The sequence below is a fragment of the Lutra lutra genome, chromosome 7 (assembly GCF_902655055.1).
Source record: "Lutra lutra chromosome 7, mLutLut1.2, whole genome shotgun sequence".
Lineage (NCBI taxonomy): Eukaryota > Metazoa > Chordata > Mammalia > Carnivora > Mustelidae > Lutra > Lutra lutra.
In genome coordinates, this window is record NC_062284.1 from 51163043 (window position 1) to 51190844 (window position 27802).

At 46.1% G+C, this 27802-nt stretch overlaps 1 protein-coding gene across 1 annotated transcript in view; it reads left to right on the top strand.

Annotated features, from left to right (window-relative positions):
• The first annotated feature begins 1584 nt into the window (after window positions 1-1584).
• The window catches only part of TEP1 (telomerase associated protein 1), a 38758-nt gene continuing 12540 nt past the window's right edge, over window positions 1585-27802 (top strand). The window contains exons 1-28 of the mRNA XM_047737319.1: window positions 1585-1906; window positions 5687-6178; window positions 7340-7522; window positions 7832-7966; window positions 8710-8871; window positions 9282-9443; window positions 9755-9832; window positions 11833-11957; window positions 12166-12323; window positions 15404-15513; window positions 16220-16310; window positions 16540-16729; window positions 19259-19427; window positions 20100-20258; window positions 20439-20516; window positions 21487-21617; window positions 21895-21954; window positions 22852-23010; window positions 23589-23765; window positions 23988-24108; window positions 24704-24828; window positions 25624-25737; window positions 25832-25949; window positions 26102-26296; window positions 26415-26590; window positions 26688-26844; window positions 26957-27136; window positions 27504-27596. Coding sequence (XP_047593275.1) covers window positions 5711-6178; window positions 7340-7522; window positions 7832-7966; window positions 8710-8871; window positions 9282-9443; window positions 9755-9832; window positions 11833-11957; window positions 12166-12323; window positions 15404-15513; window positions 16220-16310; window positions 16540-16729; window positions 19259-19427; window positions 20100-20258; window positions 20439-20516; window positions 21487-21617; window positions 21895-21954; window positions 22852-23010; window positions 23589-23765; window positions 23988-24108; window positions 24704-24828; window positions 25624-25737; window positions 25832-25949; window positions 26102-26296; window positions 26415-26590; window positions 26688-26844; window positions 26957-27136; window positions 27504-27596 — 4074 coding nt within the window. The 5' untranslated portion in view covers window positions 1585-1906; window positions 5687-5710. The remainder of the gene's footprint in view (window positions 1907-5686; window positions 6179-7339; window positions 7523-7831; window positions 7967-8709; window positions 8872-9281; window positions 9444-9754; window positions 9833-11832; window positions 11958-12165; window positions 12324-15403; window positions 15514-16219; window positions 16311-16539; window positions 16730-19258; window positions 19428-20099; window positions 20259-20438; window positions 20517-21486; window positions 21618-21894; window positions 21955-22851; window positions 23011-23588; window positions 23766-23987; window positions 24109-24703; window positions 24829-25623; window positions 25738-25831; window positions 25950-26101; window positions 26297-26414; window positions 26591-26687; window positions 26845-26956; window positions 27137-27503; window positions 27597-27802) is intronic.

A 27802-nucleotide genomic window follows, 5' to 3' on the forward strand; every position in this document is an offset into this window, starting at 1 on the left:
AAGGGATTTTATATATGGTTTAATATATCCTGAGCTTTCCAGGAATGCTACTACTATAAATATTATGGGATGGTCACATCTTGTTTTGTTTGAAAATTTGCCAGAAATTATTTGTCATTTTGGAAATCATGCCACATTAGTACCTCTATTTTGGTATTTGTCTTTTTTTTTTTTTAATAAGACAGCATTTTTTTTAAAAGGATCTTATTTATTGATTTCACAGAAATAAATTTATTTCACAGAAAAAGAGATATCACAAGTAGGCAGAGAGGTAGGCAGAGAGAGAGGGGGAAGCAGCCTCCCTGCTGAGCAGAGAGCCCCCTGCAGGTCTCATTCGCAGGCCCCTAAGATCGTGACCTGAGCTGAAGGTAGATGCTTAACCCACTGAGCCACCCAGCCACCCTTATTTATGGTATTTGAATCACCATCCTAACATACCCATATCATGCTGTATTTGTAGCTGTTACAGTCAAGGTAATTCTACATAGAGCTGCATGTATCTGAGGACCACATTGTCTTTTCGAATGTTGTACCCAAATATTTACATATATAAACGCACAGTATTTTATTTTTTAAAACATATTTTATTTATTCATTTGAGAGAGAGAGAGAGAGAGCGAGAGCGAGAGCACAAGTAGGGGGAGAGGCAGAGGGAGAGGGAGAAGCAGAATTCCTGTTGAGCTGGGAGCTGGACTGATGGATGTGGGCTCAATCCTGCACCTGGAGATCATAATCGGAGCCAAAGGCAGACACTTACCCATCTGAGCACACAGACGCCCCCACGTAGTGTTTTATAATAAATCATCTTCCTTCTATTCTTTTATATCTCTTTACACATTTTATAAATTTTTAAATTATGTGTGTAGGTAAAATACATTATTTATACATTGTAGTTCATAATGTCTACATAAATATAGGCATAAAAATATCTATCTGTTATAAGAATGGAGTGTTGGGACTGATAAGGCAGGTAGCTAGGGAATCATCTAAGGAAAGAAATTGGAATCTGGCTCAATAATTTGAGAAGACAGGATGCCCCCAAGTCGGAGCTAAAGCTCAGGTGTTTACCTGAGAACTAAGAGTACCTCCCTAACGAAGGGGTTATTTTCCAGAAGACAGATAATCTGTCTACCCAAGCTAAACACATTTCTCCTGCTATTATCTGTTTGGCTCTGCTCTTTATGAAATGGCACTAGCATTACCATCCTAAAGGTCACTTGTCTCTTTCCAGAGCCTAGTCCTACCTTCTGGGAAAAGTTCTGCTTAGCTTTTCAGGATAGCTCCAAATAGATTCTTTGTAATCCACGGATCTCTTCCAGGTGGACGCTGGCACGCTCTCAGCTCACTCTGCCTTAATTATTCCATATCTACACCTGCTAACAGGCCACTGCATTTCCCCAGGTTACAGGCAATTAGACTTTCTCTCACCTTTTATTTCCACTGTCACCAAGTAACTTTAGGAGGAAGGGTCCACCTATTTTTGACACCAAGAGAAAAGGAGCCCAGATAGGAGGAGAACATGCCAAAATCCTTCCCCGGAAGCCGAGTTTGAGGACACAACAGGAGAAAGGAGGAGGCGGGAGGGGGAGTGGGAGGGACGCGAGTGGGGCGGGGACTAAAGTCGGGTCCGGGAGAGGCTGCAGCGTCCTCTACGCGTTCAGACCACCAACCGGCGGCTCAGCTCCCCGTGGCCCTGTGCTCGCGGCGGCCGCCGCACCCCGCCCGGGCCGCGTCCACGCCCGAGCGCTGTCCCCTCCCCGTTCCCCGCTTGCTCCTCCTCCGGCTTCTACTCTTCCTACTGGCGGAGCCGAGAGTCCTGCCCGGCTTCCTGCTGCCGAGAACGGACACGCTCCCCGTCAGCCAGCGTCTGCCAGCCCCGTGGGTTGCGGGGACCGTCCGCGTGCAGGTAGAAGCCGGCCGGGGCCTGGGATCCCGGGCGCTGAGCTCGGCAGTGGGGAGCCGGCGGGAAGGACCTAGCGCGGACGCTCCGGACCCTCGGGAGAGCCGGGAGGTCCTGGCGCCGGCAGGGAGCCTTTGGCCTCCAAGTCCTCCGGCTGCTCGGGACGGGGTGTGGTTGTGAAAGGAAAAGTGGGGGAGCCGGCGGAGACTGTGGGGGTGGGGTGACAGGGGAGGGAAGCGCATGGGAAGAGACCCAGTGAGAACGAGTCACTCTGCTCTAGAGAAGCTGCCATTACAGAGCAGTAGATGGTGTGACCGTCGCTTCTAATACCCGGGTGTGCTGACGCAGGAGAGTATCAGCCCTCTTATAAGCGGTACTAATGTGTTACCCCGGCAAGGTCTTCAAGATATACTAAGTAGAGAATAGTGTCTAAAGTGTGGTCCTCTTTGTGTACTGCAAAAAAAAAAAAAGGGGGTGGGGTGGGTGGGTGGGTGGGGGATAAACATGTATATGTATAGGAAGTGTCTGAAATTGTTCATACAGAACAGTTAGCAGTGGTTATCTCTGTAGAATCGAACTGGAGATGGGATTTTTACTTTTCAGTTGTAGTCCAGCTGAGCCTGGGTGCAAAAATATTTAACTGTATTTTTCTGTTAACTTAGTTTTTATTGTAAGACTTTTTAATTTTTTTATTTAGTTTTTTTTAAAGAGTTTATTTATTTGTCAGAGGTGGCGGGGGGGAAGCAGGAGGAGCAGCAGGCAGAGGGAGAAGCAGGCTCCTGGCTGAGAGAGGAGGCTGACTGCGTGAAGGACTGCATCCCAGAACGGTGGGATCATGACCTGAACCAACTGAGCCACCCAGACATCCCTATTTTAAGACTTTTTATTTTGTTTTGTTTTGATATATCTTGATTCAGTTCTGAGATTTCCCACTCCTCTTCCTTATATACTGCAAAGATATGAAGGAAGTATACTAGGGCACAGAGGCCATCACTCTTGATGTAATTTGTTCACACTGATGTACTAGTGTAGTGTACTAGTGTCTGGTGAGATAGCATTGTCTTTTCTAGTTCTGGATTGTCCATCTAATTAAGTCTTCTTGGAAGTATTCTGCAGTCCTGTCCCTAAGCTCTTGTGCATTAAGTCAATCAAGTGATTGACTTAACAACATACTTATTCCTTAAATACTTAAATGTAAGTAGGTGATAAGCACTTGTCCAGTAAGTAAGTAAATACATTCCTCATGATAAAATTTAAGCATTTTGCCAGGCAGAAGTTCTTAATTTGCACTTAATGGGGGATTTTAAGAGATCCATGAATGGACTCCCTGAAAGTTTGAGTGCAAAATGGTATATACTCATCTTTTTCTGTGAAAAAGCTACACAGCTTTCACCAGATTCTCTAAAAGCCTCTAAATCCCACTGACGAGGCATTTTAGAAATAATGGTGAACAAGGCAAAAAGGATCTCTGTCCTCAGGAACTTATAGTCTGGTGGGGGGAAAGACAAACAGGCAACTACAATGTAAGGAATGTGTTTTGTGATAGAGCAGGTTTGCTGTTGTGAGAACATACAGGCCCATATATTAGACTAGGGCTGGCTGTCAGCAAAGGCTCCTTGGAGGAACTGACTATTAAACTGAGGCCTGCAGAATGGCAGGAAAGTAGAATTTGGACTGGTAAAGGAGGAGCTGGGAAAGGAAGTGCTCCTGGTAAAAGGAAGAGTATTTTAGGCGTCTGCCTGTGTAAAGATCCAAAGTCAAAAGATACCTTGGCAATTCACAAACTTAAAAGAGTTTTATTGCAGCTTAGATAGGAGTAGCACTAAGAGATGAGGCTGGGAGAGGATCAAAAGCCAGGTTATGTGTGTGATGCTGGCCATGCAGATGTAAATCAGACAGAGGAGCTCCTTGACCCTCAGGGAGTTTTATTTTAGTAAGGAGAAACAGGGAACAAGTAAGCAAGTAAGCAAACAAAATAATTTTTATCATGGTAAAATAAACAAGGCAATATAAATGGTGGCTGTGGTATATACTGAGGAACTCCTTTAGACAGATCTATATACTGTGTGAGAGGAGGGTTTCAACAAAGATGGTGGCAGGAAGAATGGAGAGAATTGGATAGATTTGAGAGACATTGAGGGAGTAGAACCAATAGGATTTGATAGTTAACTGGGTGATAATAACATATATAATAACAATAGCTCCCATTTATTGAACACTTACTAATTACCAGGCACCTTTCTAAATGCTTAGTACATTTTTACTTATAATAGTTCTATGAGGTAGGCATTTATCTCAGTTTTGTAGATGAGGAAACTGAGGCACAGAGAGTTCAAGTAACCAACCCAAGTAGATTCAGGGTCCCATCAGGATTCAAACTCAAGTCTACTTCACTCCATATCTCTATAAGCAGAGGGGGGGAAGGAGATGGAATAGAGTTGAGGAAGAGTGGGAAAAAGATGATACATTTGGGTCTGGAGTTTTGGGTACCTTTGAGTCCTCCAAGTGGAGATGTCCAATAGGCAAATGGATAAATGAATACGAAGCTCAGATGAGATCTAGGTCAAGGAATAATTTTGTGCATTTCCAGCATAGAAATGTTATTTGGAGCTTATCCTGGGAAAGTATGTAAGATTAGAATAGAATTCTAAGGGGCTTCAACATTCAAGCGATGGTGGGGAAAGAGCCTTCATGAAGAGAAGGAAAGAGATGTAAGAGGAAAATCAAGACAGTGGCACCAAGACAGCCAAAGAGAAAAGAGGGTTTCAGTGAGAGAGTGAGCCACAGAGTCATATTCTGCTTGAGAGATGAGGCAAGATAAGGGCCAAGATGTGCCTGTTCTCATTGTAACAAGAATTACATTGGTTAACCAAGGGGACAGCCTTGGGGGAATAGGAGGAACAAAATGCCATTTAGTTGGTTGAACAGTGAGTAGAAGGCAAGGAAGTTGAGGCTGTTGAATATAGACATCTTGATCAAAATATTTGTTTTGGGGGGCGCCTGGGTGGCTCAGTGGGTTAAAGCCTCTGCCTTCGGCTCAGGTCATGGTCTCAGGGTCCTGGGATCGAGCCCCACATCGGGCTCTCTGCTCAGCGGAGAACCTGCTTCCTCCTCTCTCTCTGCCTGCCTCTCTGACTACTTGTAATCTCTGTCTATCAAATAAATAAATAAAATCTTTAAAAAAAAATATTTGTTTTGGGCACCTGGGTGGCTCAGTGGGTTAAGCCTCTGCCTTCAGCTCAGGTCATGATCTCAGGGTCCTGGGATGGAGCCCCGCATCAGGCTCTCTGCTCAGGGAGGAGCCTGCTTCCCCTCTCCTCTCTCTGCTTGCTTCTCTACCTACTTGTGATTTCTGTCTGTCAAATAAATAAATAAAATCTTTGAAAAAAAATTTGTTTCTCTAGAGCTTAAAGCCTAGAGTCCACATTACAAATGTGATCCCTTAGTTGGGATTGCACTAATAGCCCTAGGGGCCTCCTTTACCCCTTTGTGAGGAGACATGTCTCTTTCATCTCCAGCACTTTTTTTTTTTTTTAATTTCTTTGCTCTTCAGCGTCTGCCTTATCTTTAACCTATTTCTCTCATTTAGAATGCTCCCTGCATTCTCTCTGTATAATATTTTCAGAATATATCCTTAGAATGAACCCATTCTTTGAAAAAGAAATATTGGTTGTTCCCTGCTTGCAAGTCACTGGGATTGCCAGGAGGACTATGGGAAAGACATACTCCGAGGGCAAACACTCCAATGCAGCCAGAAGCTCATCACCTTTCTTTCTCTCCTTCTAGGCATATACTGGTTGGGGTCCAGCTATGGAGAAACTCCACGGGCATGCATCTGCCCACCTGGACATTCTCTCCTTAGAAAACCGGTGCCTGGCCACACTTCCTGACCTGAAGATCATGGAGAAACCACGTGGGCATGTATCTGCCCACCCAGACATTCTCTCCTTAGAAAACCGGTGCCTTGCCACACTTCCTGACCTGAAGACTGTGGAGAAACTACATGGGCATGTTTCTGTCCACCCAGACATCCTCTCGTTGGAGAATCGGTGCCTGGCCACGCTCCCTGTTCTAAAAAGTTCTGTGTCTACCAGCCCCTTGCTCCACTGTCTCCAGAGAGCTCACGTGGTGCAAGCTGATGTGCGTAGCCTGAACATCAGCAACTTCTCACTCTCTGAGCCCCCTACCTGGAGGGCCCACTGCCTCTCTGAGGGGTTAGCCTGCCCCACGGCCTCGAAATCTCTCTCTGCCACAGAGAAAGCTCCTGAAACAGCTTTGGTAATAGCTCCAGGCACTTGTCCTGACTCCGTGCATGTCTGTTGGATGCTTTTGTCCCTAGCCTTGGTGCCTCAGTTTCCCCTCTGCTGCTCTGTGTCTGTGTACCTTCTGTCCTCAGAGCCTCTTCCTGAGGTCCCCTTGACCCTCGGGCTGTCGTCTTCAGCTTCACTACTTTTATCGCATATCAAGTTCAGATATTCTGGACAATAGAGCTGGCCTTAGAAAGCCTCTGCTCAGGAGGACGGGCAGTGTGGTATTGGAGTAGCAGCCAAGCAAGTGCTTCTAAGGTCTTATGTCCAGCAGGGAAACCATCTGCCATACCATGGCCCACTTCCCTATATGTATACATGTAAACATGTGTCCACTTGTACATATCTATACACACACATTTAGCATACAGGGTAGAATTAGTAGACAAACACACATTTCTTCTGTATGGACTTGGGTATCAGACTGAGGCAGAGGCTATACTGTCTCTGCCAACAACAAGCCATACAACCTTGGCCAAGACTTAACCTGTTGAAGCTTTGATTTCTTTCCCTTTAAAATGTGGTCAGTGTGCTCGCTTCGGCAGCACATATACTAAAAAAATGTGGTCAGTAAAAATCTGTCTCAGAGGGTCATTGTCAGGATTACTATTGCCATCTTACATTTATTTGGGGCTTTGCAATTTGCAAAGAGCCATATATACATTACCCCATTTAATCTTTTAATGGCCCCATCACATAGGTTGTAGGGAGTGAAGAAGGTGAGACTCAGAAGTTAAGCAGCTCACAGTTGCTGGGGGATTGATCTGGGACTTGGCCTTTTTTTTCTGAATCCAGAATATCTTAATAGTATCATAGGAGGTGTGTGTGAGGGGCCTTGGACTCTTCGGCTGTGGCATCAATAAGGAAATGAAAGCAGGGGAAGATCTCAGAGCATCTGAGCAAAGGCTCAGAAGGTTGAATTGGGAAAGGTGGTGTGTGTGACAGTGAGGGGTCACTCTGTCAGCCAAGAGAGATGGATGCCCTTGTTTGAGGGGGGAGGGAGAAGGAGTTTTGGTTCTGGAAGATAGATGTAGACGACTCCTGTGCCTGGGATCTGCCTTCAGATCTGTCTGTGTTTGAGAGATCTATCTTCAGATCTGTCTATGTGATTATCAACTGCCACTATCCCCAGGGCTCTTGTTCCTCGTCAGAAGAGAAAATGCCAGAAGAGAAGGAATGGGTAGAGGTTCAGATGCCTGTTTATAATCTAAGCTTGGGAGAGGAAGAGAAGGTGGAGGAGCCTGTCCTGAAGCTCACCACTGAGGACTCTGAATCTTATCCTGGGCCCACTGACCAGGCCCTTAAGGACAAGAAGGTAAAAGTTCCAATGTTGGGGAGAGATTGATGATGGTGGAGGGAATTGTGTGAGGTGGTGTGGGAGGGGTGGTGACCAAGGGCCAAACCAGTTCCCCTCCACAGATGGGAGGGGAAGGATGGGGTATCACCCAGCTCTTATTTCTCATTCCCTAATCACCTTTTCTAACCTCTCAGTTGGACAGACATCTTTCTGAATGTGGGGGTCATTTCTCTCTGCTCTTGATTTTGTAAATCGGCCTGAGTGGGTGCTTGAGTTGGTCCTCATGACCTCTTTCATCCTTTCTCCCCTCTCTTTCTCGATTCTCAGATGGTTCTCATAAGCCTGCTGTGCTCCACTCTGACATCAGAGGTAAACATAGAAGCTGCAGCTGACATGACCTCGGGTACTCTGTTTGAAGTCTGTAGTGAACTTGCACCTTTGGAGCCTGAATTCATCCTTAAGGTACTGTGGTGTGAAGGAGGGGGTGGATGGGAACTGGAAGCTGGGAGGCAGGAACTGTGGCTTTGGTGTGGAAGGGGAATGGTGGCGGGCTTGGTGGGAAGGGAGTAGGATCTCTGGATGAGTCTGAGGGCTAGTTCCTGAGGTTCTTTGAGGAGCGGGGGGAAGATGAGATTGGGAAAGAGTATTTGTTTAGTAACTACACAGGCTAAGTACACAAAACTAGGCCTTGAAGGTCATTTCAACAGATGTAATGAAACTTGGATCTGGCTTTTAAGGAGCTTATAATATTGTTAGGGAAGCAGAACATTCCCAAGTATTACATAAATGCAAATGGAGTAGTAGGCAGTGAATGTTTCAGAAGAAGAGAAACAGGGGAGGAGGGATGTTTTCTATTACCAGGTTGAGCAGGGACTGACTGGGGGACAGGGAGGCAGTGGGGGTGGCCTGAAAATTACCCTGGGTAATTTTCAATGGCCCTTGATGGTGGGAAGCCCTTTAAGTACCTGGTTGACTTGGAAGGTGATCAGTAGACTCAGAAGAAGCCATGCTGCAAAGGTGGATAAGGGCTAGAGTATGGAGGATGTAGCCTTCCAAGCCAGCAGGCTTGGGCTTTCTGTTTTAAAGACACTGTGAAGTGTTCAGGAAAGGTTTTATGCAGGTGGATTAAGCAAGTGAGTTTGTTTGGGGCATGATGCTTTGGGACAAGTGGCTGAGATGCCAGCTCTCCCCACCCTGTGCCTCAGGCAGCTCTGTACGCCAGGCAGCAGCTGAACATCCGGACTGTGGCCAACAAAGTGTTGGCCATTGCTGCCTTCTTGCCCGTCTGCCGCCCCCACCTGCGACGCTATTTCTGTGCCATTGTCCAGCTGCCTTCTGATTGGATCCAGGTAGCCGAGTTCTACCAGGTATGTTCCCCGAGCTTTGGCTTTCACTGGTTCCCTCTCCCTTGCTTATCACATCCCTGCAGAAAATTCTCATCTAGTTCCACCTCCCCTCAGTTGTCCTCAGCTTTGCTTCCCAGATAGGACATCTTCTCCCTGGATCGTGCTGGGTTGCCCAATAGAGAAAATATGACCGAGAAGAGCTGGACCACAGTGGGAGAAAAATTGGTCTTATTCTGGACCTCGTGTTTACGATGCAGGAGATGAGAATCAGAGAAGTCTGCCGACTGGCCCAGGACTGTAGAAATGATCACTGTAGAGCTGGGGCTGGAAACCATCTTCTTCTGTGCCCTCATTTATCCCTGTGGTCTTGCCTTGTTGTAGAGGGTTGATCTGTGTCTCACTCCTGAGGGTCTTTCCTCTCTCGCTGACAGAACCTGGCTGGAGGAGAGGAGGACAAGCTGGTGCCCCTGCCTGCCTGCCTGCGTGCTGCTATGACTGACAAATTTGCCCAGTTTGATGAGTACCAGCTGGCTAAGTACAACCCTCGGAAGCACCGGGCCAAGAGTCGCCCCTACCCGCCTCCCCGTCCCCCAGTTAGTCCCTGCTGAATCTGGTCATTCACAGCCCAGGCCCCTTTTCTCTGGAAAAGGGGGGTGGGCAGGAGGTTGAAGGAACCTGCTGACCCTGGGGATCCCACACTAAGCATCTGACATGTTCCTACCATATAAAAGGAGTCAGAGAAAGGCAGAGGGAGGAGCTGAGTAGAGCTCAGGGGGCAGACAGGGCAGGGCTGTCTTGGCTGGCTTCCTTTTTGGCAGAGATGGACCTTTGGAACCATTGGAATGGATCTCTCCAAGGATGGGTTCCATTTCCCATTTTGAAATTGCTTCTCCTATCCCTACAGAAGACAGGGCGCCCATTTTCTGAGACACAAAAATACTGGCCGAGGTACCTGAGGCCTCTTAAAGATGAACAGAAGAAGGTGAGTGCCTTGTTCTGAGGTTCTACATGTGCATGTAAAACCTTTTCTCAGCTAATATTTAGAAATGGAATTCTGTTTGGTTTAGAAATACTCAAGATGTGGTAGGTATATTCTAATTTCCAACTTCCTGGGGAGTTCTCAGTTGTGATTGTAGGGTCAGGTTTGAGAGCACTGGGAAAGGCTCCTTTTATTTCCCATGTTGCTTCCCTTACTATTTACGGACTGGTGGCATGTATAGCTGGGTAAGTGAGTTAACAGTGTATGAAATATGGGCACATGGGTGGCTCAGTTGGTTAAGCATCTGACTCTTGATTTTGACTCAGTTGATGATCTTGGGGTCATGGGATTGAGCCCTGCACATTGGGCTCCTCACACATCAGGGAATCTTCTTGAGGTTCTCTCTCTCCACCCCCCACCATTCTCTCTCAAAGAAAGAAAGAAAGAAAGTATGAAACTTATAAAGTATATACTTTATAAAGTATAAAACTTCTGGAGGAAGTTTTAAAACCAAACCAAGCCTTTTTGCATTAATGATAAATAAAGCACTGCACTTCGTGGTTAAAAGCATAGAATCAGGAATTAGACCTGGGTTTGAATCCCCCCCCCCTCCCAACCAGTAACACTCGCTGGCTATGCAAACTTAGCCAAATGACTTACCCTGTCTTACCTCAGTTTCCTCAGATATAGAATGGGGATAATAGCAGTGCCTCACTGAGTACTTCATTGGGTTCTTGCGAGGATAAAATCAGTCACTGATTTTAAAGTATTTCTTTTTTTTTTTTAAGATTTTATTTATTTTGGGGCACCTGGGTGGCTTGGTGGGTTGAGCCTCTGCCTTTGGCTTGGGTCATGGTCTCAGGGTCCTGAAATTGAGCCCCACATCGGGTTCTCTGCTCAGCAGGGAGCCTGCTTCCTTCTCTCTCTCTCTGCTTGCCTCTCGGGCTACTTGTGATCTCTCTCTGTCAAATAAATGAATAAAATCTTTAAAAAAAAGATTTTATTTATTTTGTGTGTGTGTGAGAGAGAGGTATTGAGAGAGAGAGAGAGAGAGAGAGACAGAGACAGAGTACAAGTTGGGGGCAGGAAGAGTTGCTGAGCAGGGAGCCTGATATAGGACTTAATCCTAGGACCCTGGGATCATGACTTGAGTCACCCAGGCACCCTGAATTTAAAGTATTTCTCACAATATCTGGCACTGAGTAAGTGTTAGCTATCACCAACATCATCATCATTAAAATAGATTATTGGGAAAAAATTATGGTGATTATTACAAGAGAAAACATTCTCAACTGATATTTTCTCTTCATTCTAATAATATATCCCAAACTTAGTTCTTCTATTGTAGAAGACACCATAGAAAGGCAACTTTGTTCCGTTTTTCCACTCCTTGTGGCTTGCATTTGCTGATGCCTCCATTTACCTCCTCCTCTAAGTCTCAGTGATTTAAATAAAAGCTGCTTTTTCCTTTCTCTCCCTCTAAGAAAGAGATGTTCTCTGTTCATTCCATCCCCATCTTGTTTTTCACAAGCCAGTTATCCCATGTTAACTATTGAAAGTTCAATCTCGCATACATGAAACACATTGACCCCAAAGAGCTACTATGGTATGCTCACTGCAGAAGTTCTTGTTGCTGGTGACTTTTTTTTTTTAATTTTTTTTTTAAGATTTTATTTATTTATTTGACAGAGAGGGAGAGATCACAAGTAGGCAGAGAGAGAGAGGAGGAAGCAGGCTCCCTGCTGAGCAGAGAGCCCGATGCGGGGCCCCATCCCTGGACTCTGGGACCATGACCTGAGCCGAAGGTAGAGGCTTAACCCACTGAGCCACCCAGGCGCCCCTTGCTGGTGACTTTTGCTGCCTATTCCTACTCTTTGCCCAGATCTATCCTGGGGGAAGAAATTACCTCGTAGGTATAGGATGTCTGCAGTTCTGATTTTTGAAGCAAGTGACATGGCCATAGATTAAATGACTTCTGTGGGACTTGGGGGATATTTCCACAGTTTGAGGAGACCTACAGTGCAGTACCAGAGAAAAAGAAGCAGCCGAGGTTCACTCTGAAGAAGTTAGTACAGCGACTGCACATCCGGGAGCCGGCTCAGCACATCCAAGCCCTACTGGGCTACAGGTGAGAAGACACACCCTGAAAATACCATCCACCTGGGTGACCCTGTGGCTTTTCATCCTCCATGGCCCTGTGCCTATTGTTCTGACCCCAGCCACATTAGTGGCAAGCACAACTGACTATCTTTGACTGACTGACTTTCTCTCTTCTGGGTTATTTTCAGCCGGCTTTGAAATGATAAGATTTTCCTCTTTTTCCTCTTCTGTTCCAGATATCCTTCCAGCCTACAAATGTTTTCTCGAAGTCGCCTCCCTGGGCCATGGGATTCTAGCAGAGCTGGGAAGCGGATGAAGCTCCCTCAGCCAGAAACCTGGGAGCGGGAGCTGAGCCAGCGGGGCAACAAAGCTTCTGTCTGGGAGGAGCTGATTGGTAGAGTAACCTTGACCATACAGTCCCATCCTCTTCCCCATTCACACCTCTACGTTTTGGACCCTGAGTTAACTTCTGTGGCATGATACAGTTATTCTCTTGCCTGGGGGTTGCATCACTGAAAGTGATTGGGTTTGTGAGTTTTGCCATCGACCATGCCCAAGCAGACCAGTGGTGCCTGCTTTGAGTGGCACTGACTTCATAGGGAGGTCGTTATTCCATATGTGGTTAGGTGATGCACAAGCCTTGATCAACACAGGATAAAGTGGTACCTTCTCTCTGATTTTACTTAGGTCATACTGGGTAAGTCATCTAATCAAGGTAGGATTGGCATATGGAGTATTGGAATCTTCTTAGTAACCCATATTTAGGACTTTGAGGTAATTTGCCCATACTGATAAAGAGAAAAAAAATTAAATCAGAAGGACCAAGTTATTTCAGTCTTCTGTTTGTCTCTTAAAGAGTTGCTGTTGTTAGTTTATTTTTAACTCTACAAGGCTCTTTCTAGTCTGTCTTTTCTTAAGTTCTCTTTCATCTTTGAAAATTTCAAGTTAGTATCTTTCTGTTGAAAAACATCTTGCTGTAGAATTTGTGACTGAGTTTTGGAGACTTCATATTTTGGGGCTTCAGAAGCCCGTCTTTTTTTTTTTTTTAATCTATTTCTCTGCGAACTGCCATGTGCAGATTGTGCCCAGGGCAGCCCAATTTTCAGCTGCTTATCTGTCACGGTTCTCACTGTGTTGTTGTCGCTGGGGGTATAGACATGAGAATCACATGGGAATTAAAACACATGCATGCACACACACATGCCTGACAACCTCTTCCCCAATATTTGGCACTTTGGGTGGAACAGGAGAAAGTTGCCTGGATGGCAGCCAGGATGTGTAGCTGATTCTGGTATGTCATCTCTACTTCCTCCCTCTGCCCTTAAAAATTAAAACTGTGACATTTGTCTAGGCTCAGTCTAATGCCCATAGTCTAATCCTCTAGACTCCAGAGTTTTTTGATCCTATATTGCAAAAAAACTTTTGTTTGACGTCATAATATATGTATATATAATTTAAACAATTTTGTATATGTACTAATGAATTATGTACTTGAGAGAATACATAAAATATAATTATATAAATATAGATCTGAAAATGTGTATAAAAATATAAATATACTAATAAAATATAAGACAAAATGTAATTAGATATACAGACCCCTCCACCTGGGTGGCTCAGTGGGTTAGGCCTCTACCTTTGGCTTAGGTCATGAACTCAGGGTTCTGGGATGGAGCCCTGTTGGGCTCCCTGCTCAGCAGGGAGCCTGCTTCTCCCAACCCGCTGCCTGCCTCTCTGCCTACTTGTGATTTCTCTCTCTGTCAAATAAATAAATAAAATCTTTAAAAAAAGATATACAGACCCCTCTTGGGAGACCACAGGGCTCATTAATAACTCAGTAACAGTTTTTTTTCTTAAGATTTTATTTATTTATATGACAGAGAAAGAGAGAGAGTGCAAGCATGGGGAGCAGCAGGCAGAGGGAGAGAGAGAAGCAGGCTCCCCATAGAGCAGGGGAAGCCCCATATGGGACTTGATCCCAGGATTCTGGGATCATGACCGAGCCAAAGGCAGTCGCTTAACTGACTGAGCCACCCAGGCGCCCTCATTAGCAGTTTTTTTGAATGAGATCAGTGAACTTCTCAGTCTGAAGGAAAAGGTTCAATTTATTTTCTAGTATCATAAATATGATATTGGACTTAATTTCTTATTTAAATGATCTAGAAAACCTCTCATACATAGCAACAGTTGAGAACAATTTATGAGCTGACAAAGGATGCAGTTGTTTATGAGTTTTCCCCCACCATTTGCATGGTGTGCACAACCTAATTCTTCTGTACAGTTTGTGAACAGAATTATGACTCAAGAACCACAGGACTTCCAGAAGGCTGGAAGCTTCTATCTGTAATTCAAGTGAGACTTACATCACCTTAAAAAGAGACACCACCACTCTTTTGACAGAAGCTGCTGCTAGTGCCTGGGGGCGTGGCTGGGGGCTGACAGGCCATGTCTTGAAGGTGGTCCGAAAGCACCTCTGGGGGTACCCAGGAAAAATAGCACACCTCCGACTTATGGTTTCCCTTGTCTAAAAGAAAGAAAGGATTTTCCCAATATTTACCAAACAGATTGCACCCCTGTGGTCACTCGGTCTATGTGTTGTATGGTACACGGCACATATGAGAGTTCAGGTTTGTGGAGGAAGAATAGGGGTTCTCTAGTACAAGGGCATCAACAGAGCCCCTCACTCTCTTTTGGTTTCTGCATAATGACTTACCAAACTTATCCTTGAATTGTAAGTGGATTTAGAATTATTATTCAGTCTTAACCAAACTAACCATCTGAAGTGACATAAGCCTTAAAGACGTTATTTTTAGACTTGAAGATGACACTAATATCACAGAACAAATGGACAATATGAAAGTAATAGGGGTGAAATTCTGCTTTAGTGCAAGTCTTCTTCACCTCTATTTCAATGAAAAATAATGACTATTTAATCAGATCTCACAAGAAGTTTGCCAGAAAACTTAAAAATTTCCAGGAAGATTATTTGAAATATGAATTTATATACATTATTATTAAAGGTAAACCTTACTTTAGGTTATGTTGTGCCTGGAAATATTAACCCGATGATTACACTACATGTATACAATTTATAAATAAATAAACTTACACTAGAAAATTTCATGTTTCATCACCTAAAATGTTTGGAAATCTTTACTCTAGATTAGAAAATATATTTTGCTGGTTGAGCCCAGTTGTGTGGCTGGACCAGCAGACAAAGCAACAATTGGAGTTGTTTATTCAAACAGCCGTCTTGTAAACAATTTTATATAAATCTTGCTCCACACTTTAGGCCAATCCTGTTTTCATCTTTCTATATGTCTAAAACATTTTGAGTAGGGTAGATTGTATGTTAGTACCTCACTCACTCCGTTCTGCATTTTCTTTGTGGCCTCTGAACGTCTTGCTCTGGTCTCTGACCTCCCTCACTCATCTTTTGTCTGCTTTCCTTACCCTGTGCCTGACCTTCCACAGACAATGGGAAGCTTCCCTTCATGGCCATGCTTCGGAATCTGTGCAACCTGCTGCGGGTTGGAATCAGTGCCCGCCACCACGAGCTGGTACTCCAGAGACTCCAGCATGAGGTATGTGGGGGGGGGGCAGGGGGACTAGAGGTGGGTGCAGTGACGCTGCTGCTTCTTCCTCATGGCTGTGGAAGGTCCTGGCCACGAGCTATTTTATGTGGGCTATAAATAGGTATGGAGATACGGATAGGCTGACAGAGACAGATCTGCGGGATACACCCCAGTTCAAGTATAAGAACTTTCCTTGGATCACTGATTTACCAAGAAGAGGCACTTTTATGATGTAACTGACTTCAGAGGGAGTCTGATATAAAAGAAATCAGCCTCCTTCCTTTACTTCCTCTCTCTTTTTTCTTTTTTTAAAGATTTTATTTGTCAGAGAGAGAAAGAGAGAGGGAAAACAAGCAGGGGCAGCGGCAGGCAAAGGGAGAAGCAGGCTCCTCATTGAGCAAGGAGCCTGATGCAGGACATGATCCTGGGTACCTGGGATCATGACCTGAGCCAAAGGCAGACGCTCAGCTGACTGAGCCACTCAGCCATCCCTCCCTTCTTTCCTTCTTCTCATAGTCTACCTGACAGCTTTCTTTTTCTTTTATTCTTCTCCACTTTTCTCTGTATCTCTTCTGTAATATCCATTTTATCCTTCCTCATTTTCCCACAAATCTAAGAGAGTGGTTATCTAGTATTCCTGGTCCCTGAGGACCCTGATTAACCCCACCCCCATTCTCCCTGATATGTTGCTCGTGACCCCTCCCTTGCTTTCCAGAATTCGGTGATCCACAGTCGGCAGTTCCCATTCAGGTTCCTTAATGCCCATGATTCCATCAATAACCTTGAGGCTCGACTCAAAAGTCAAGGTATTATCTATCTTCCGAATCCTGTTTGTCTCTTGAGTCTGAGAGTAGGTGAATTAGGAGCACTGATATGTTTCAGCCTCTTGCCTTCCGGTCTCAGGATGTGGGGTGGGCAGAGTTCAGACACTTGCCAGCCCGAGGGTCAGGGCTTAGGGCAGGTATTAGTGGGAGGACAATAGGAGAGAACAGGCTGACTGACATTGACTCACTTACTTACCTGTTTGCCACACAGCATTGCCACTTCCTTACAATACAAAACTGGTGTGTTCAATAATAACTAGAAATGCAAAAAAGAGCAAGAATTGGATGACCTATCGGAGGTATCCTTACAACCCAAGTCGCCAGAAGCTTCGGACAACAATGATGATACCCGTGATATATGAGCAGCTCAAGTGGGAAAAGCTGAAAATACAAAAGGCCAGGTGTGTGTGTGTGTGTGTGAGTGTGCGTGCCTGCTATGCTATCTGGGAGCAAAGGGTGGGCAACAAGAAGTACCATTACAGGGCTCGGGAGTCATCTGGGAACCCCAACTTTTATTCTGTGAAGATGTTTGCCCCAGTGGCTCAGACTTACCTGGTTCCAACTGTCTTTGCGTGGCAAACCTTGCCTTTAATGTTGTCCTATGGAGAAATCATGAGAAAAAAAACTATGTTGAGGCCTCCGGTTTATTATCTGGGATTGTTTTATTGGTTTCTGGGGGGCTCTGTGAATCCGTGCAGCATTCTCCTTTCTCTTAGTGTATGCTTGTGTCCTCTGCTCCTGTTCTGTTTCAGTTTCTTTTTCTTCTCCATGATATCTGTTTTCTCTCTCTCTCATCCTGTCTTTATTTATTTATTTGTTTGTTAGTTTATACATATAAAGATAATAACCACCGAGCAGGCTCAAAGTCAGACATAAAACCTGTTCTGTAAGGTTGTTGAAGTCCCGGCACTCTGCCCTTTAGATGCTTCAACAGGATCTTCATTCAAGACAAATGCAGGGCTCATCTAACCTACTAGGGAATGTGTGGCTGAAGCCAGGGCTACTTAAAAGTCAAGTCTGGAGTCCAGTCCAAACAGCAAACATTCGCTGGCCAACTCAGTAGCCACGAGCCACACGCAGTTAGTTGGAATTGAGATGTGCCAGATTTTGAGGATAGGATGAAAAAGGATGTAAAATATCTCCTCTGTAACTTTTGTATTAATTTCATGTTAAAATGAACATGGTTTAATATGTTAAATCAAATGTCATATTGGGTGAATATCTCCTGTTTATTTTTACTTTCTTCCTACAACTACTAAAAATTTTTAGTTACATGTGTAATTTTAATTTTGTTTCATTAACTGTAACTTAATTCTATTGGATAGCACTGGTAGAGAATACTGAATTTTCTAGTTTAAAAACATTATTATAGGGGTGCCCGGGTGGCTCAGTGGGTTAAGCCTCTGCCTTCAGCTCAGATCTTCATCCCAGGGCACTGGGATCGAGGGCCCCCACCCCCCATCGCATTGGGCTCTCTCTGCTCAGCAGGGGGCCTACTTCCCCCTCTCTCTGCCTCTGCCTGCCACTCGCCTACTTGTGATCTCTTTCTGGTCAAATAAATAAATAAAATGTTAAAAAATTATTATAAAAAAAAGTTTTAAACATGCGCACAAGTAATGAGAATATTATAATGGACTCTCATAAAACTGTTAACCACATTCTGTGATTATCTAGATTTTCCCATAGTTCTTTTAGTGTTCCCTTTCTTCTTTTTTCTGGGAAGGTGTTTTTACGAACAAATGCCATATAATATAATTTTATTTCATCCTTTCCTATTTCCACATGTATCTTTTAATACATTTTATTATGTAGTTAGAATGTCATTAATATACCTAATAATTATAATAATTCCTTGGTATTATCTTTTATTATCTAGTCCATATTCAAATTTCCCAATCATCTCAAATTATGTTTTCACAATTTTACTCAAATCAGAATCCAAACAAGGCATACGCATTACATTTAAGTCTCTTATATATCTTTTAATATTTTCATTGTCTTCAGGCCTTTGACTTACTATAGAAACTGGCTTCAGGGACCCTGCAGTGTGTCCCACTTTCTGGATTTGTCAACCTCCTCATGGTGTCTTCTAACTTGTTTCTCTATTTCATGTGCTGAGGGTATTAACTCTAAAGGTTTACATAGATTAAGATTCACTTTTTTTTCCTTGCGAGACTATTTCATAGGGTATTCTTTGTATCCTGTAAATGAGACCACCTTTTTTTTTTAACTTTTTTTTTTTTTTTAACCTTGTAATAAGACACAAGATTAGGGGACACCAAAGCTCTGGTGGTCCTACTCGTAGTGATGCTAAGACTGACCCATGCCTTTGAGTGGTTATAGCCTGATCTCTTCTCTGTAAGTCGATGGTTCATGCTTTGGTGATCTTTGCCTGAACCCATTGTTTCATTAGCTGCTCTAGAGTGGGAGTTTTCTATCATTCCCCGTATTTATTAGCTGGAACTCTAAAAAGAACCTCTCCTATCAACTTAAACTATTCAGTTACCCTGAAGTAGAGATTCTACTAGAAAGATGGGATGAATGGATGAATGTTTTCTTCTTTCCTCTTTAACTGCTGGTTTTCAGAATATGAGTTTGTATTTGTTCTTTAAAATACAATTAAAAGTATGTAGCAGTTAAATCTTGCCTCATAAAGTAGGTACGGATTTATGTGGGAAGTGTGGCAAATGATTTCAGAGAGTGGGTCTACAGATGATGCCCCTCTTCTGCCATGAGAACGGTCAGTAGAGGCCCTTGGAATGGGAATGGGGAAGTTCTGCCCCAGTCTCCCCTACTGGCAGTGGAGGCGAGCTGTGGTGGGGGCGGGAACACTCAGTGCTGGAGTCCCAAGTTCTCATCTTCCCATCTGCCTCAAAATGGCAAGTAGAGAAGCCCCTGAGCCCTTCTGTTGGTGTCTTTTCTGCTGGCAGACAGGGGAAGTATGATGGTGAGATGCTGGCTCGGTACCGGCAGGCCCTGGAGACAGCCGTGAACATCTCTGTGAAGCACAACCTGCCCCCGCTGCCTGGCCGCACCATCTTGGTCTATCTGACAGACATGGGGACGGAGGCGCTCTGTCGGAAGAGCAACTTGCAAGGGGTAAAAAAAAAAAAAAAAAAAGAGAGAGAGAGCGAGAGAGAGAGAGAAAAGAAAAAGAAAAAAATTAAAAGGTTGGGGGTTAGAAAGGGGGCTGGGGATCCTGAGAGGTATCCTGTTCCCAGACATGGTTTTCCCAAGGAAGTACTCAGACCTGAAATAAATAGCATGCATTTGCATCTCAGTATTGGACCCTGGTTCCTGGGGACAGTTCCTAGAATGTTGTCTAACGCCTGTTCCTGCATTATAATACTTCTGTTTTTCACATTTGGCTGGTACTTAATTCTCTCTAAATTTCTGTCACCAAAGTATGTCTCATTTTCATTTCCCTACATCCCAGTTTTGAATTTGGGTATGAATCCTGGTCCTTCTCTACCTTTCTCCCTCACCAGCTCTTCTTGAGAGCTGCTGAAACTGTCCCTTCCTAACTGGGGATTTTGTCCCTTTTCCCCAACCAATGGAGTGTTTGACCTTCAGGGCTGCTGGATGGGTAAAGGTAGGTTTCTAAATAAGGGTGCTGGGGAATCTGGCTGGCTTGGCTGGCTTAGTTGGTAGAGTGTACAACTCTGGATCTTAATGGTGGTGAGTTTGAGCCCCATGTTAGATATGGAACTTACATAAAAAATGTGGGGGTGGGGGGGAGTCCGTATCTCACTGTGATGTTTGTCCAAGCAGCTCCCCATAAGCTATGTGCTGCTGCTGATTGGGATGATGATTGCACGGGCGGAGCAGGTGGATCTTTTATTCTGTGGAGGAGGCACTATGAAGACTGCTGTGCTTAAAGCAGAAGAAGGTATCCTGAAGACTGCCAGCATGCTCCAGGCTCAGGTCCAGGTCAGACACCCACCCCCACCAAGCAAAAATGCATGAATGGACACTGTCCTGGACACGGCCTGATAAATCAGGAAAGGCTTGGATATAGATAGTTCTGAAGATTTCCCAAGCAGAAAATGGTGTTTGTTGCTTACTGATGATCTCCCATGTCAACACGGAACATAAGACTCTTTTCTTCAGGATTTGGATGAAGAGGGTGAATGGTCCATGCAGACTTTTGGGAAGTACCTGCTGTCCCTGGCTGCCCAAAGAGTCCCTGTGAGTACTTCCCAGTCCCTGAGAAGCCCTCCCTGTCCTTCACTTTTACCTCCACAACCGATGTCTCTAATTTCTCAAAGATCATCTTTCAAACTAAGTATGGTACCCACATCCACTCCCAGCTGGCTGTAGCACCCTATCTAGTGGTGTGTTGGTGAATGCTTAACACCCAGCTCTCTGGAAAAAATTAGTCTTAGTTAATAGCATTTGCTAATTTCTATGGTGTAAATACTCCTATCACAGCTGATTTCAAGCTACCGACATGATATTGGTGAGCAGAGTTGGGAAGTGATGCCCAATAGTACAGCACTACATGGTATTTCTATAGTATAGATACAGTAGATGTAAATAAGACCAAGAGTAGATAATGGCAACATGTAAAAGAATTAGGAAGTGATGAATTTTGAGTATTTGTTGCCTTCATTTTTAATATAATTTATTTAAGTTTATACAATTTAATGTTTAGTAGTGGCCATGTTTAACAACGGGCTCACAAAATTCTTAAAATTATTTTAATATTTTGAAAAAAGATTTTATTCATTATTCATCTGAGAGAGAGAGAGAGAGCACAAGCCAAATGGAGAGGCAGAGGGAGAAGGAGAAGCAGACTCCCTGCTGAGCAGGGAGCCTGATGCGGCAATCCATCCCAGGACCCTAGATATCATGACCTGATCCGAAGGCAGACAGTTAATGATCTGAGCCACCCAAGCACCCCTCTAAAAATTTATTGATCAGCTCTTGTGAGCCTGAATTAGCCAGCTCCAGCAGCCCTCCTCCCTTCCCCCACTTCCTCCTTACTCCGAGTCAGGTTGTAGTGGCTTCCCCCAACCTCAGTGTTCTCTGGAAAAGCAATTTCCATTCCCCTAATCCCCTAATCCCCAGAGATCTTTTCTTTAGATATCCTGAGTTTATTAGCATTTCTTCTGTCCTTCTGCCTCCTGATCCCAGCTCTTTCCTTTTCATCTTACAGGTGGACAGGGTCATCCTCTTTGGCAACACTATGTGTAACAGACTGGTGACTGAGGCCAAACAGCTTTTCTGGCAGCATGTGAATTCCAAGTGCCTCTTTGTTTCTGTCCCCCTACAAAGGACATGTAACATGTAAGGATGCTCAAACTTCTTGTCCAGTGCCAAAAGATAGGTTTCCAGATTTCTTCTCTACCCCTACTGTAGTTTGGGACCCTCCTACTCACCAGGCACGTCCCTATCTCTGCCTAAGTACTAGAGCTTTCTCTGAAGTCTTCAGCCTAGCTCCATGCCCCAGCCTAGCACATAACCCTATTCAAAGTGCAGAGCTGGGGTATCCATCCTAGAGAGCAGTGACTCTGTGCTCCTGGCACTGTTTCTGATGGCTAGTGGCTGCTTCTTCCTTTGCCAGATTACCAGATTCGAATCCTAACAGCGTGACACTCTCAGGCTACACTGATGGGATACTGAAGTAAGTACTGAATGGGCACTGAAGGGTTGGGGATTTTGTTAGAACATCTTTCCAAAATTACCTGGCTTCTACTCCCTTTACTTCTTTTTTTAAGCAATATAGAAGCTTATTGCTCTTCTGCAGCCATCCTGGTATAGCAGCAACAGTGTTAGAGGGGCTCAGTCACCTTTTATTGCTCCATCATCCTCAAATATTCTGCTTTCACCTCATGGCTCAAGACAGCTGCTCCAGCTCCAGCCCTCATCTTTGTGTTACATCTAGGAGGCAGAAGGATAAAGGATGGGCAAGGTTGTACTGTTTGCTTTTAAGGGAACAACTCAAGAGTTGGTCATATTATTTCTATTCATTGTTTATGGCCTCTGTTCATTCTTGATCCAGAGGAAATCTCATGCTAAGTTTATTTATAGAATCCAAATTTACAGAAATCTTTTTACTTTGTCTTTCTTTCCATGTTCTCTCACTTACTTGTTTTCTCCCCAACATTTTCCTTTATATGCCTCCACTGGCATCAACTGCTATTAGGAAGACTCATGCCCATTCCTCCTTTTCCAAGGAGCTTTTATAGCTGATACAGAGCTGATGAAGTTCTGGGATGGCCTTAATCTTTAACCTTAAATCTTCACCTTTACCAGCCTAATTGCTCCTGGCCCAGAAAAAGCCCATGATAAGCATGCATACTAGGAGGGGCTAGAGCTGGGTTTCTTCTCTCTTCCTTTATCTGGGTGGTTCTGCATCCTGGTTATTTTAAGTCTACATTAACTGCTTATGGTTGTCTTCTTAAGGAGCTCCGGTTAACTAGGTGACCTTCCCTAGCTGTATCTTTGTCCCCTGCCCCCTTGGAAGATCTGATTTTGCCTCTGGTATTCACTCTTATTTATTTGGTCACATTTATGACAGGTTCATTGCAGAGCGTGGGGCCTCCCGTCTTCTAGAACATGTGGGCCAAATGGACAAAATATTCAAGATTCCACCACCGCCAGGAAAGACAGGGGACCTATCTCTCCGGCCACTGGAAGAGAACACTCTACGCCCCTTGGCTCCGATTTCCCAGCCTCGGTTGGTCTATGTTTCTATGCCTTTGTGAATTAGGAGAGGCAGTGGGCAGGTGGCTGCATTTCTGGCTGTTGAGATGCTCCTGTTCTACTCACTGAGATATGCTTCCTCTTTCCCAGGTAGGGATTCCTCTGCCAGAGGGAGTTGTCACACTGTGAGCCAACTCTTCTCTCTACTGGGGAAGGGGGTCAGAGGGTGAGGCAGGCTCAGGCAGAGGGCTCAGGAGAAGAGGCTCTGGCTTTCTCATCACAGCTTGGCCAAATAGTAGCTTGAATCTTGGGCTAGTTGTTTTTCTTCATTTCTTGAAACATTAGCTTTTTGATTAGTCAAAGGGAGATTATGATTGTGCTTTCTTCACCGTGTTGTCATGAGCACACAGTAGGCGAATAGTAAGTGTCTAATGACCAGCTGACCAAGGAGGGTGTGTGAGAAATGGCAAGTAGGGTTTACGTTCCTGGGCTCTGAGGCCTACTGCACACCCCACCCCCTCCGCCGCTGCTGTCCATCAGACCTTACTTGTGCCAGCTTGTGCACTAGGGTGAGCCTAGCTAGACTGAGCCTAGGCCTCTGCTTACCCCCAGATGGTGCAGCATCCGGCTTTTCATTTCCTCCACTTTCCGGGACATGCACGGAGAGCGGGACCTGCTGCTACGGTCCGTACTGCCAGCTCTGCAAGCCCGAGCAGCATCCCACCACATCAGCCTTCATGCCATCGACCTGCGCTGGGGCATCACTGAGGAGGAGACCCGTAGGAATAGGTGAGGGGGCCACAGGGAAGGGGAGCCAGGTCAGGGGTGAGGGGCTTGTGTGGTAGAACTGACATGGGTAGGGTGGAGGCTGCAAGGAGGGCTGAGGGCTTAGGGCAGGGGGAGCTCTTTGGATGCTAACAAGAGCAGCTTGCCTTGGCTTTGAGCCATGGCCCTTTTTTCCTATTTGTACCTGTATTCCCTGATCTGGTGCCTCCATAACCATGTCTGCAGACAACTGGAAGTGTGTCTGGGAGAGGTGGAGAATTCACAGCTATTTGTGGGGATTCTGGGCTCTCGCTATGGCTACGTTCCTCCCAACTACAACCTCCCTGACCATCCTCACTTCCGCTGGGTAAGGCAGACAGCGGGGCTGGAGCAGGGTCTGGGGAGGAAATGGAGTTTGGGCAGGGGTGGAGAGAAACCCCAGTGTGTCAGGAACCTTGGGACTATGGCCAGGCAGCTCCTTGACAGTTGAAGTGAATCCCAGGCAGAAGACTGTACAAGTGGCCAAGTCCTAGATGAGGGGATTCCTTTGAAAAGTATCTTTCAGTTGGCCAAGGGATGCGAGAGGTAAGAGGGGAGGTCTGTTTAGGTTTTGCTATCAGAGCTGGGTTCTGATGTCCCTTCTGTCATTTACAGACTGTGTGACTTTGTGGGACATGGCTTATCCTAATCCAACCTCCACTTCCCCATATATTAAAGAGGACTAGTGGTGTCTATACTGCAGAGTTACTTTGAGAATTAGAAATCTGTTTTTAAAAATGCTTAACACATGACAGGCATTCAATAAATGTTAGCTACTAACTGTGTTTTATTGGCTTGTATCTGGAGGGAGGGAGGGAGGAACATTACTGAGATGCTGGAGCCCTGGGATCTTGGCAGGTCTTGGGGGAGGCGTTAGTGTGACCTGGGACTGAACCCACCTGTCTTTTGCCCTCTCCCCTCAGGCCCAGCGGTACCCTCCAGGCCGCTCTGTGACAGAGATGGAGGTGATGCAGTTCCTGGACCGGGGCCTGCGCCTGCAGCCCTCTGCCCAGGCTCTCATCTACTTCCGGGATGCCAACTTCCTAAGGTACCTGCTGTTGCATCTGGGGCTCAGCTCAGTGGCCATGTCTTCTCTCCCTGGCATTCAGAGTACAGGATGGGGGAGGCTGGAAGAGCGCATGGGGCTCAGATAGCTGGCCTCACAGCACCACATTAGTTTTGCCTCTGAAGCCAGGAGATCTCTGTTGGGTCCGTTATCAAAGGAACGAGACTAAGACAAAGTGAAAGTTATGCAAAGCCTTATTCTATGCCAAGCATTAGAAGTTAGACTGACTGGCCAGGGGAACGAGGCTGAGACAAAGTGAAAATTATGTAAAGTTTTATTCTATGTCAAGCATTAGAAGTCAGACTGACCGGCCAGGGCCGCCTCCGAAGAGAGTGACCACCCCTTGGTCTTACAGGCTAGTTTTATAGGGCACAACCGCAGATATCTACATATGTGGCTTTGGCTGACTGGATGTCTCCTACCTGTGTGTTTTAATAACGGTTACCTGGAACAGATACTAGTAACTGCTGAGGTATTTATTAAACAACAAAATGGCCTTGTTTTAGGTATGTGTTTTAGCAACGGTTACCCGGAACTGGTATCAGTAACTGCTGAAGCATTTATTAAACAACAAAATGGCTACCTAGGCAACATGGAGTCACTATGGCTAAGTAGGCCCAGGCAGGCCCTAGGGGTTTAACAGGTTTTAACGTGGAATCGGCCCCAACAATCTCCACTTGGGGAGTTTCAGGGAACCACAGCCAGGTCTGATGGTTGGGGGTGAAGAGAGTCTGGGGTCTGAGTGTAGACCACTCTCGGGGTCTCTTTGGGGGTCAGCTCTGTACCAGATGCATGGAAACCTGACTTTACTTCTGAGTCTGAAGAGGCTGCACATCGGATCTCAGAACTGAAGAGCTTCCTGAGCAGACAGCAAGGGCTTAAATGTCGCAGGTGAGCTGGGGGAGGTAGAGAGCCCCTGCAGGGAGAGATATGGGGAGGGGAACCAGACCCCGTCTAACTCTGCTTGTGCTCGCTTTGCCCACAGATACCCTTGTGAGTGGGGTGGGGTGGCAGCTGGCCGACCCTATGCTGGGGGGCTGGAAGAGTTTGGGCAGCTGGTTCTGCAGGACGTGTGGAATATGATCCAGAAGCTTTACCTACAGGTGAGCAGGGGCACCTATGGCCAGGTGAGTGGAGAAGGGAGTGGTCTGGGTAGTTCTGGATGGGAAGTAACTCGGGGGGCTCTGTGAGTTTTCAGGCCTGGGGGTTCTAGGGGCATGGAAATATTGTCATTTATTGGCCCATGTGCCCTCAGCCTGGGGCCCAGCTGGAACAGCCAGTCTCCGTCCCAGATGATGACTTGGTCCAGGCCACCTTCCAGCAGCTGCAGAGCCCACCGAGTCCAGCCCGACCGCACCTTCTTCGGGACACAGTGAAGCAGCTAATGCTTCACCGAGAGAAGCTGAGTCTGGTGACTGGGCAGTCGGGACAGGGCAAGACGGCCTTCCTGGTACATAGTCTCAGAGCCCTGGGCAGGAGGAAAGGGGTGCTGTGTGGGCAAAGGAAGTGGGCCACAGAGAGTTGTGCATGGAAAACATAACCATGTTTTCTCTTTGCTTTCCATGCAGGCATCTCTTGTGTCAGCCCTGCAGGCTCCCAATGGGGCCAAGGTGGTCCCCTTAGTCTTCTTCCACTTTTCAGGGGCCCGCCCAGACCAGGGTCTTGCCCTCACCCTGCTCAGACGCCTCTGTGCCTATCTGCATAGCCAACTGCAAAAGCCAAGCAACCTCCCCACCACCTACCGGTGTGTATCCCCCATTAGCCCAGCCTCTTGATGCCATATGACACCACCAGTATGTCTTCCTCTCCTGCTGACCCTAGTACTTACCTTGCATACACAGGGGCCTAGTATGGGAGCTCCAGCAGAGGCTGCTGCCTGAGTATGCTCAGTCCCTGAAAAGTGGCCAAACTCTGGTGCTGATCATCGATGGGGCTGACAGGCTGGTGGGTCAGCATGGGCAACCGGTCTCAGACTGGATCCCAAAGACTCTTCCCCCGGTGAGTGTGGGAAGGAAGTGGGGTGGGATGCAGTAGTGGGGAAGGGGGCCTCTCCAACATTGTCCTGCTCTTTTTCTTTCCACCTCCTTCTCCTTTTGCCCAAATATCACAGAGGGTGCACATGGTACTAAGCGTGTCTACTGATGCAGTCCTGGGGGAGACCCTTGAGCAGAGCCAAGGTGCCCGTGTGGTGGCCCTGGGGCCCCTGGAGCCTTCTGCCCGGGCCCAGCTGGTGAGAGAAGAGCTGGCTCTGTATGGGAAACGGCTGGAGGAGTCACCTTTTAACAACCAGGTTGGATGTAGGCCAGGGGTGGTGGGGGTGAGGACCCCGTGCTGCCCTGATCCTTGGTTTCTGAAGGAGCTCTGTGCCAGTGGAAGCTGTCAATAACTGGGAATCCTTATAATACCAGCCAGCCTTTTCCCTCTGGTGAATGGCCTCCCGGGGCCTGTCCTGATGAGGGAAGGAGTAAGGCTGTGGTTATTGGGTGGGCTAGGCTGATCCACGGGGGGCTTTCCAGAAAGAGGGTCTGGCATAGCGGTGGAGGGCAGGGATGGCTGTGTTCTGGGGTGAGGCCATCAGGTGACGCCTGCTGGGGACTCTCAGAGGAGGCACAGCCCTGCTCTCTGCTCCCTGCACTGAGTCCCCTTTGTCTCCTCAGATGCGGCTGCTGCTGGTGAAGCGGGGGTCCTCCCTGCCGCTCTACCTGCGCTTGGTCACCGATCATCTGAGGCTCTACACGCTCTATGAGCAGGTTGGCTGGGGGCGTAAACCCTCACTGCTCATCTTTTCAGTCCTAATCCACTTCTCATTCTTTCATTTGGCTCCTTTCACCCCTATCCCTCTACTTTTCCTGCCCTCATCCTGTGCCGCCTTGGGGTGGATCTCCCCCACACTTTCTCTTCTTTTTCTCATCCTTTCCCACAGTTCCTCCTGCTGCCCACTCCCCTCCTTACCATG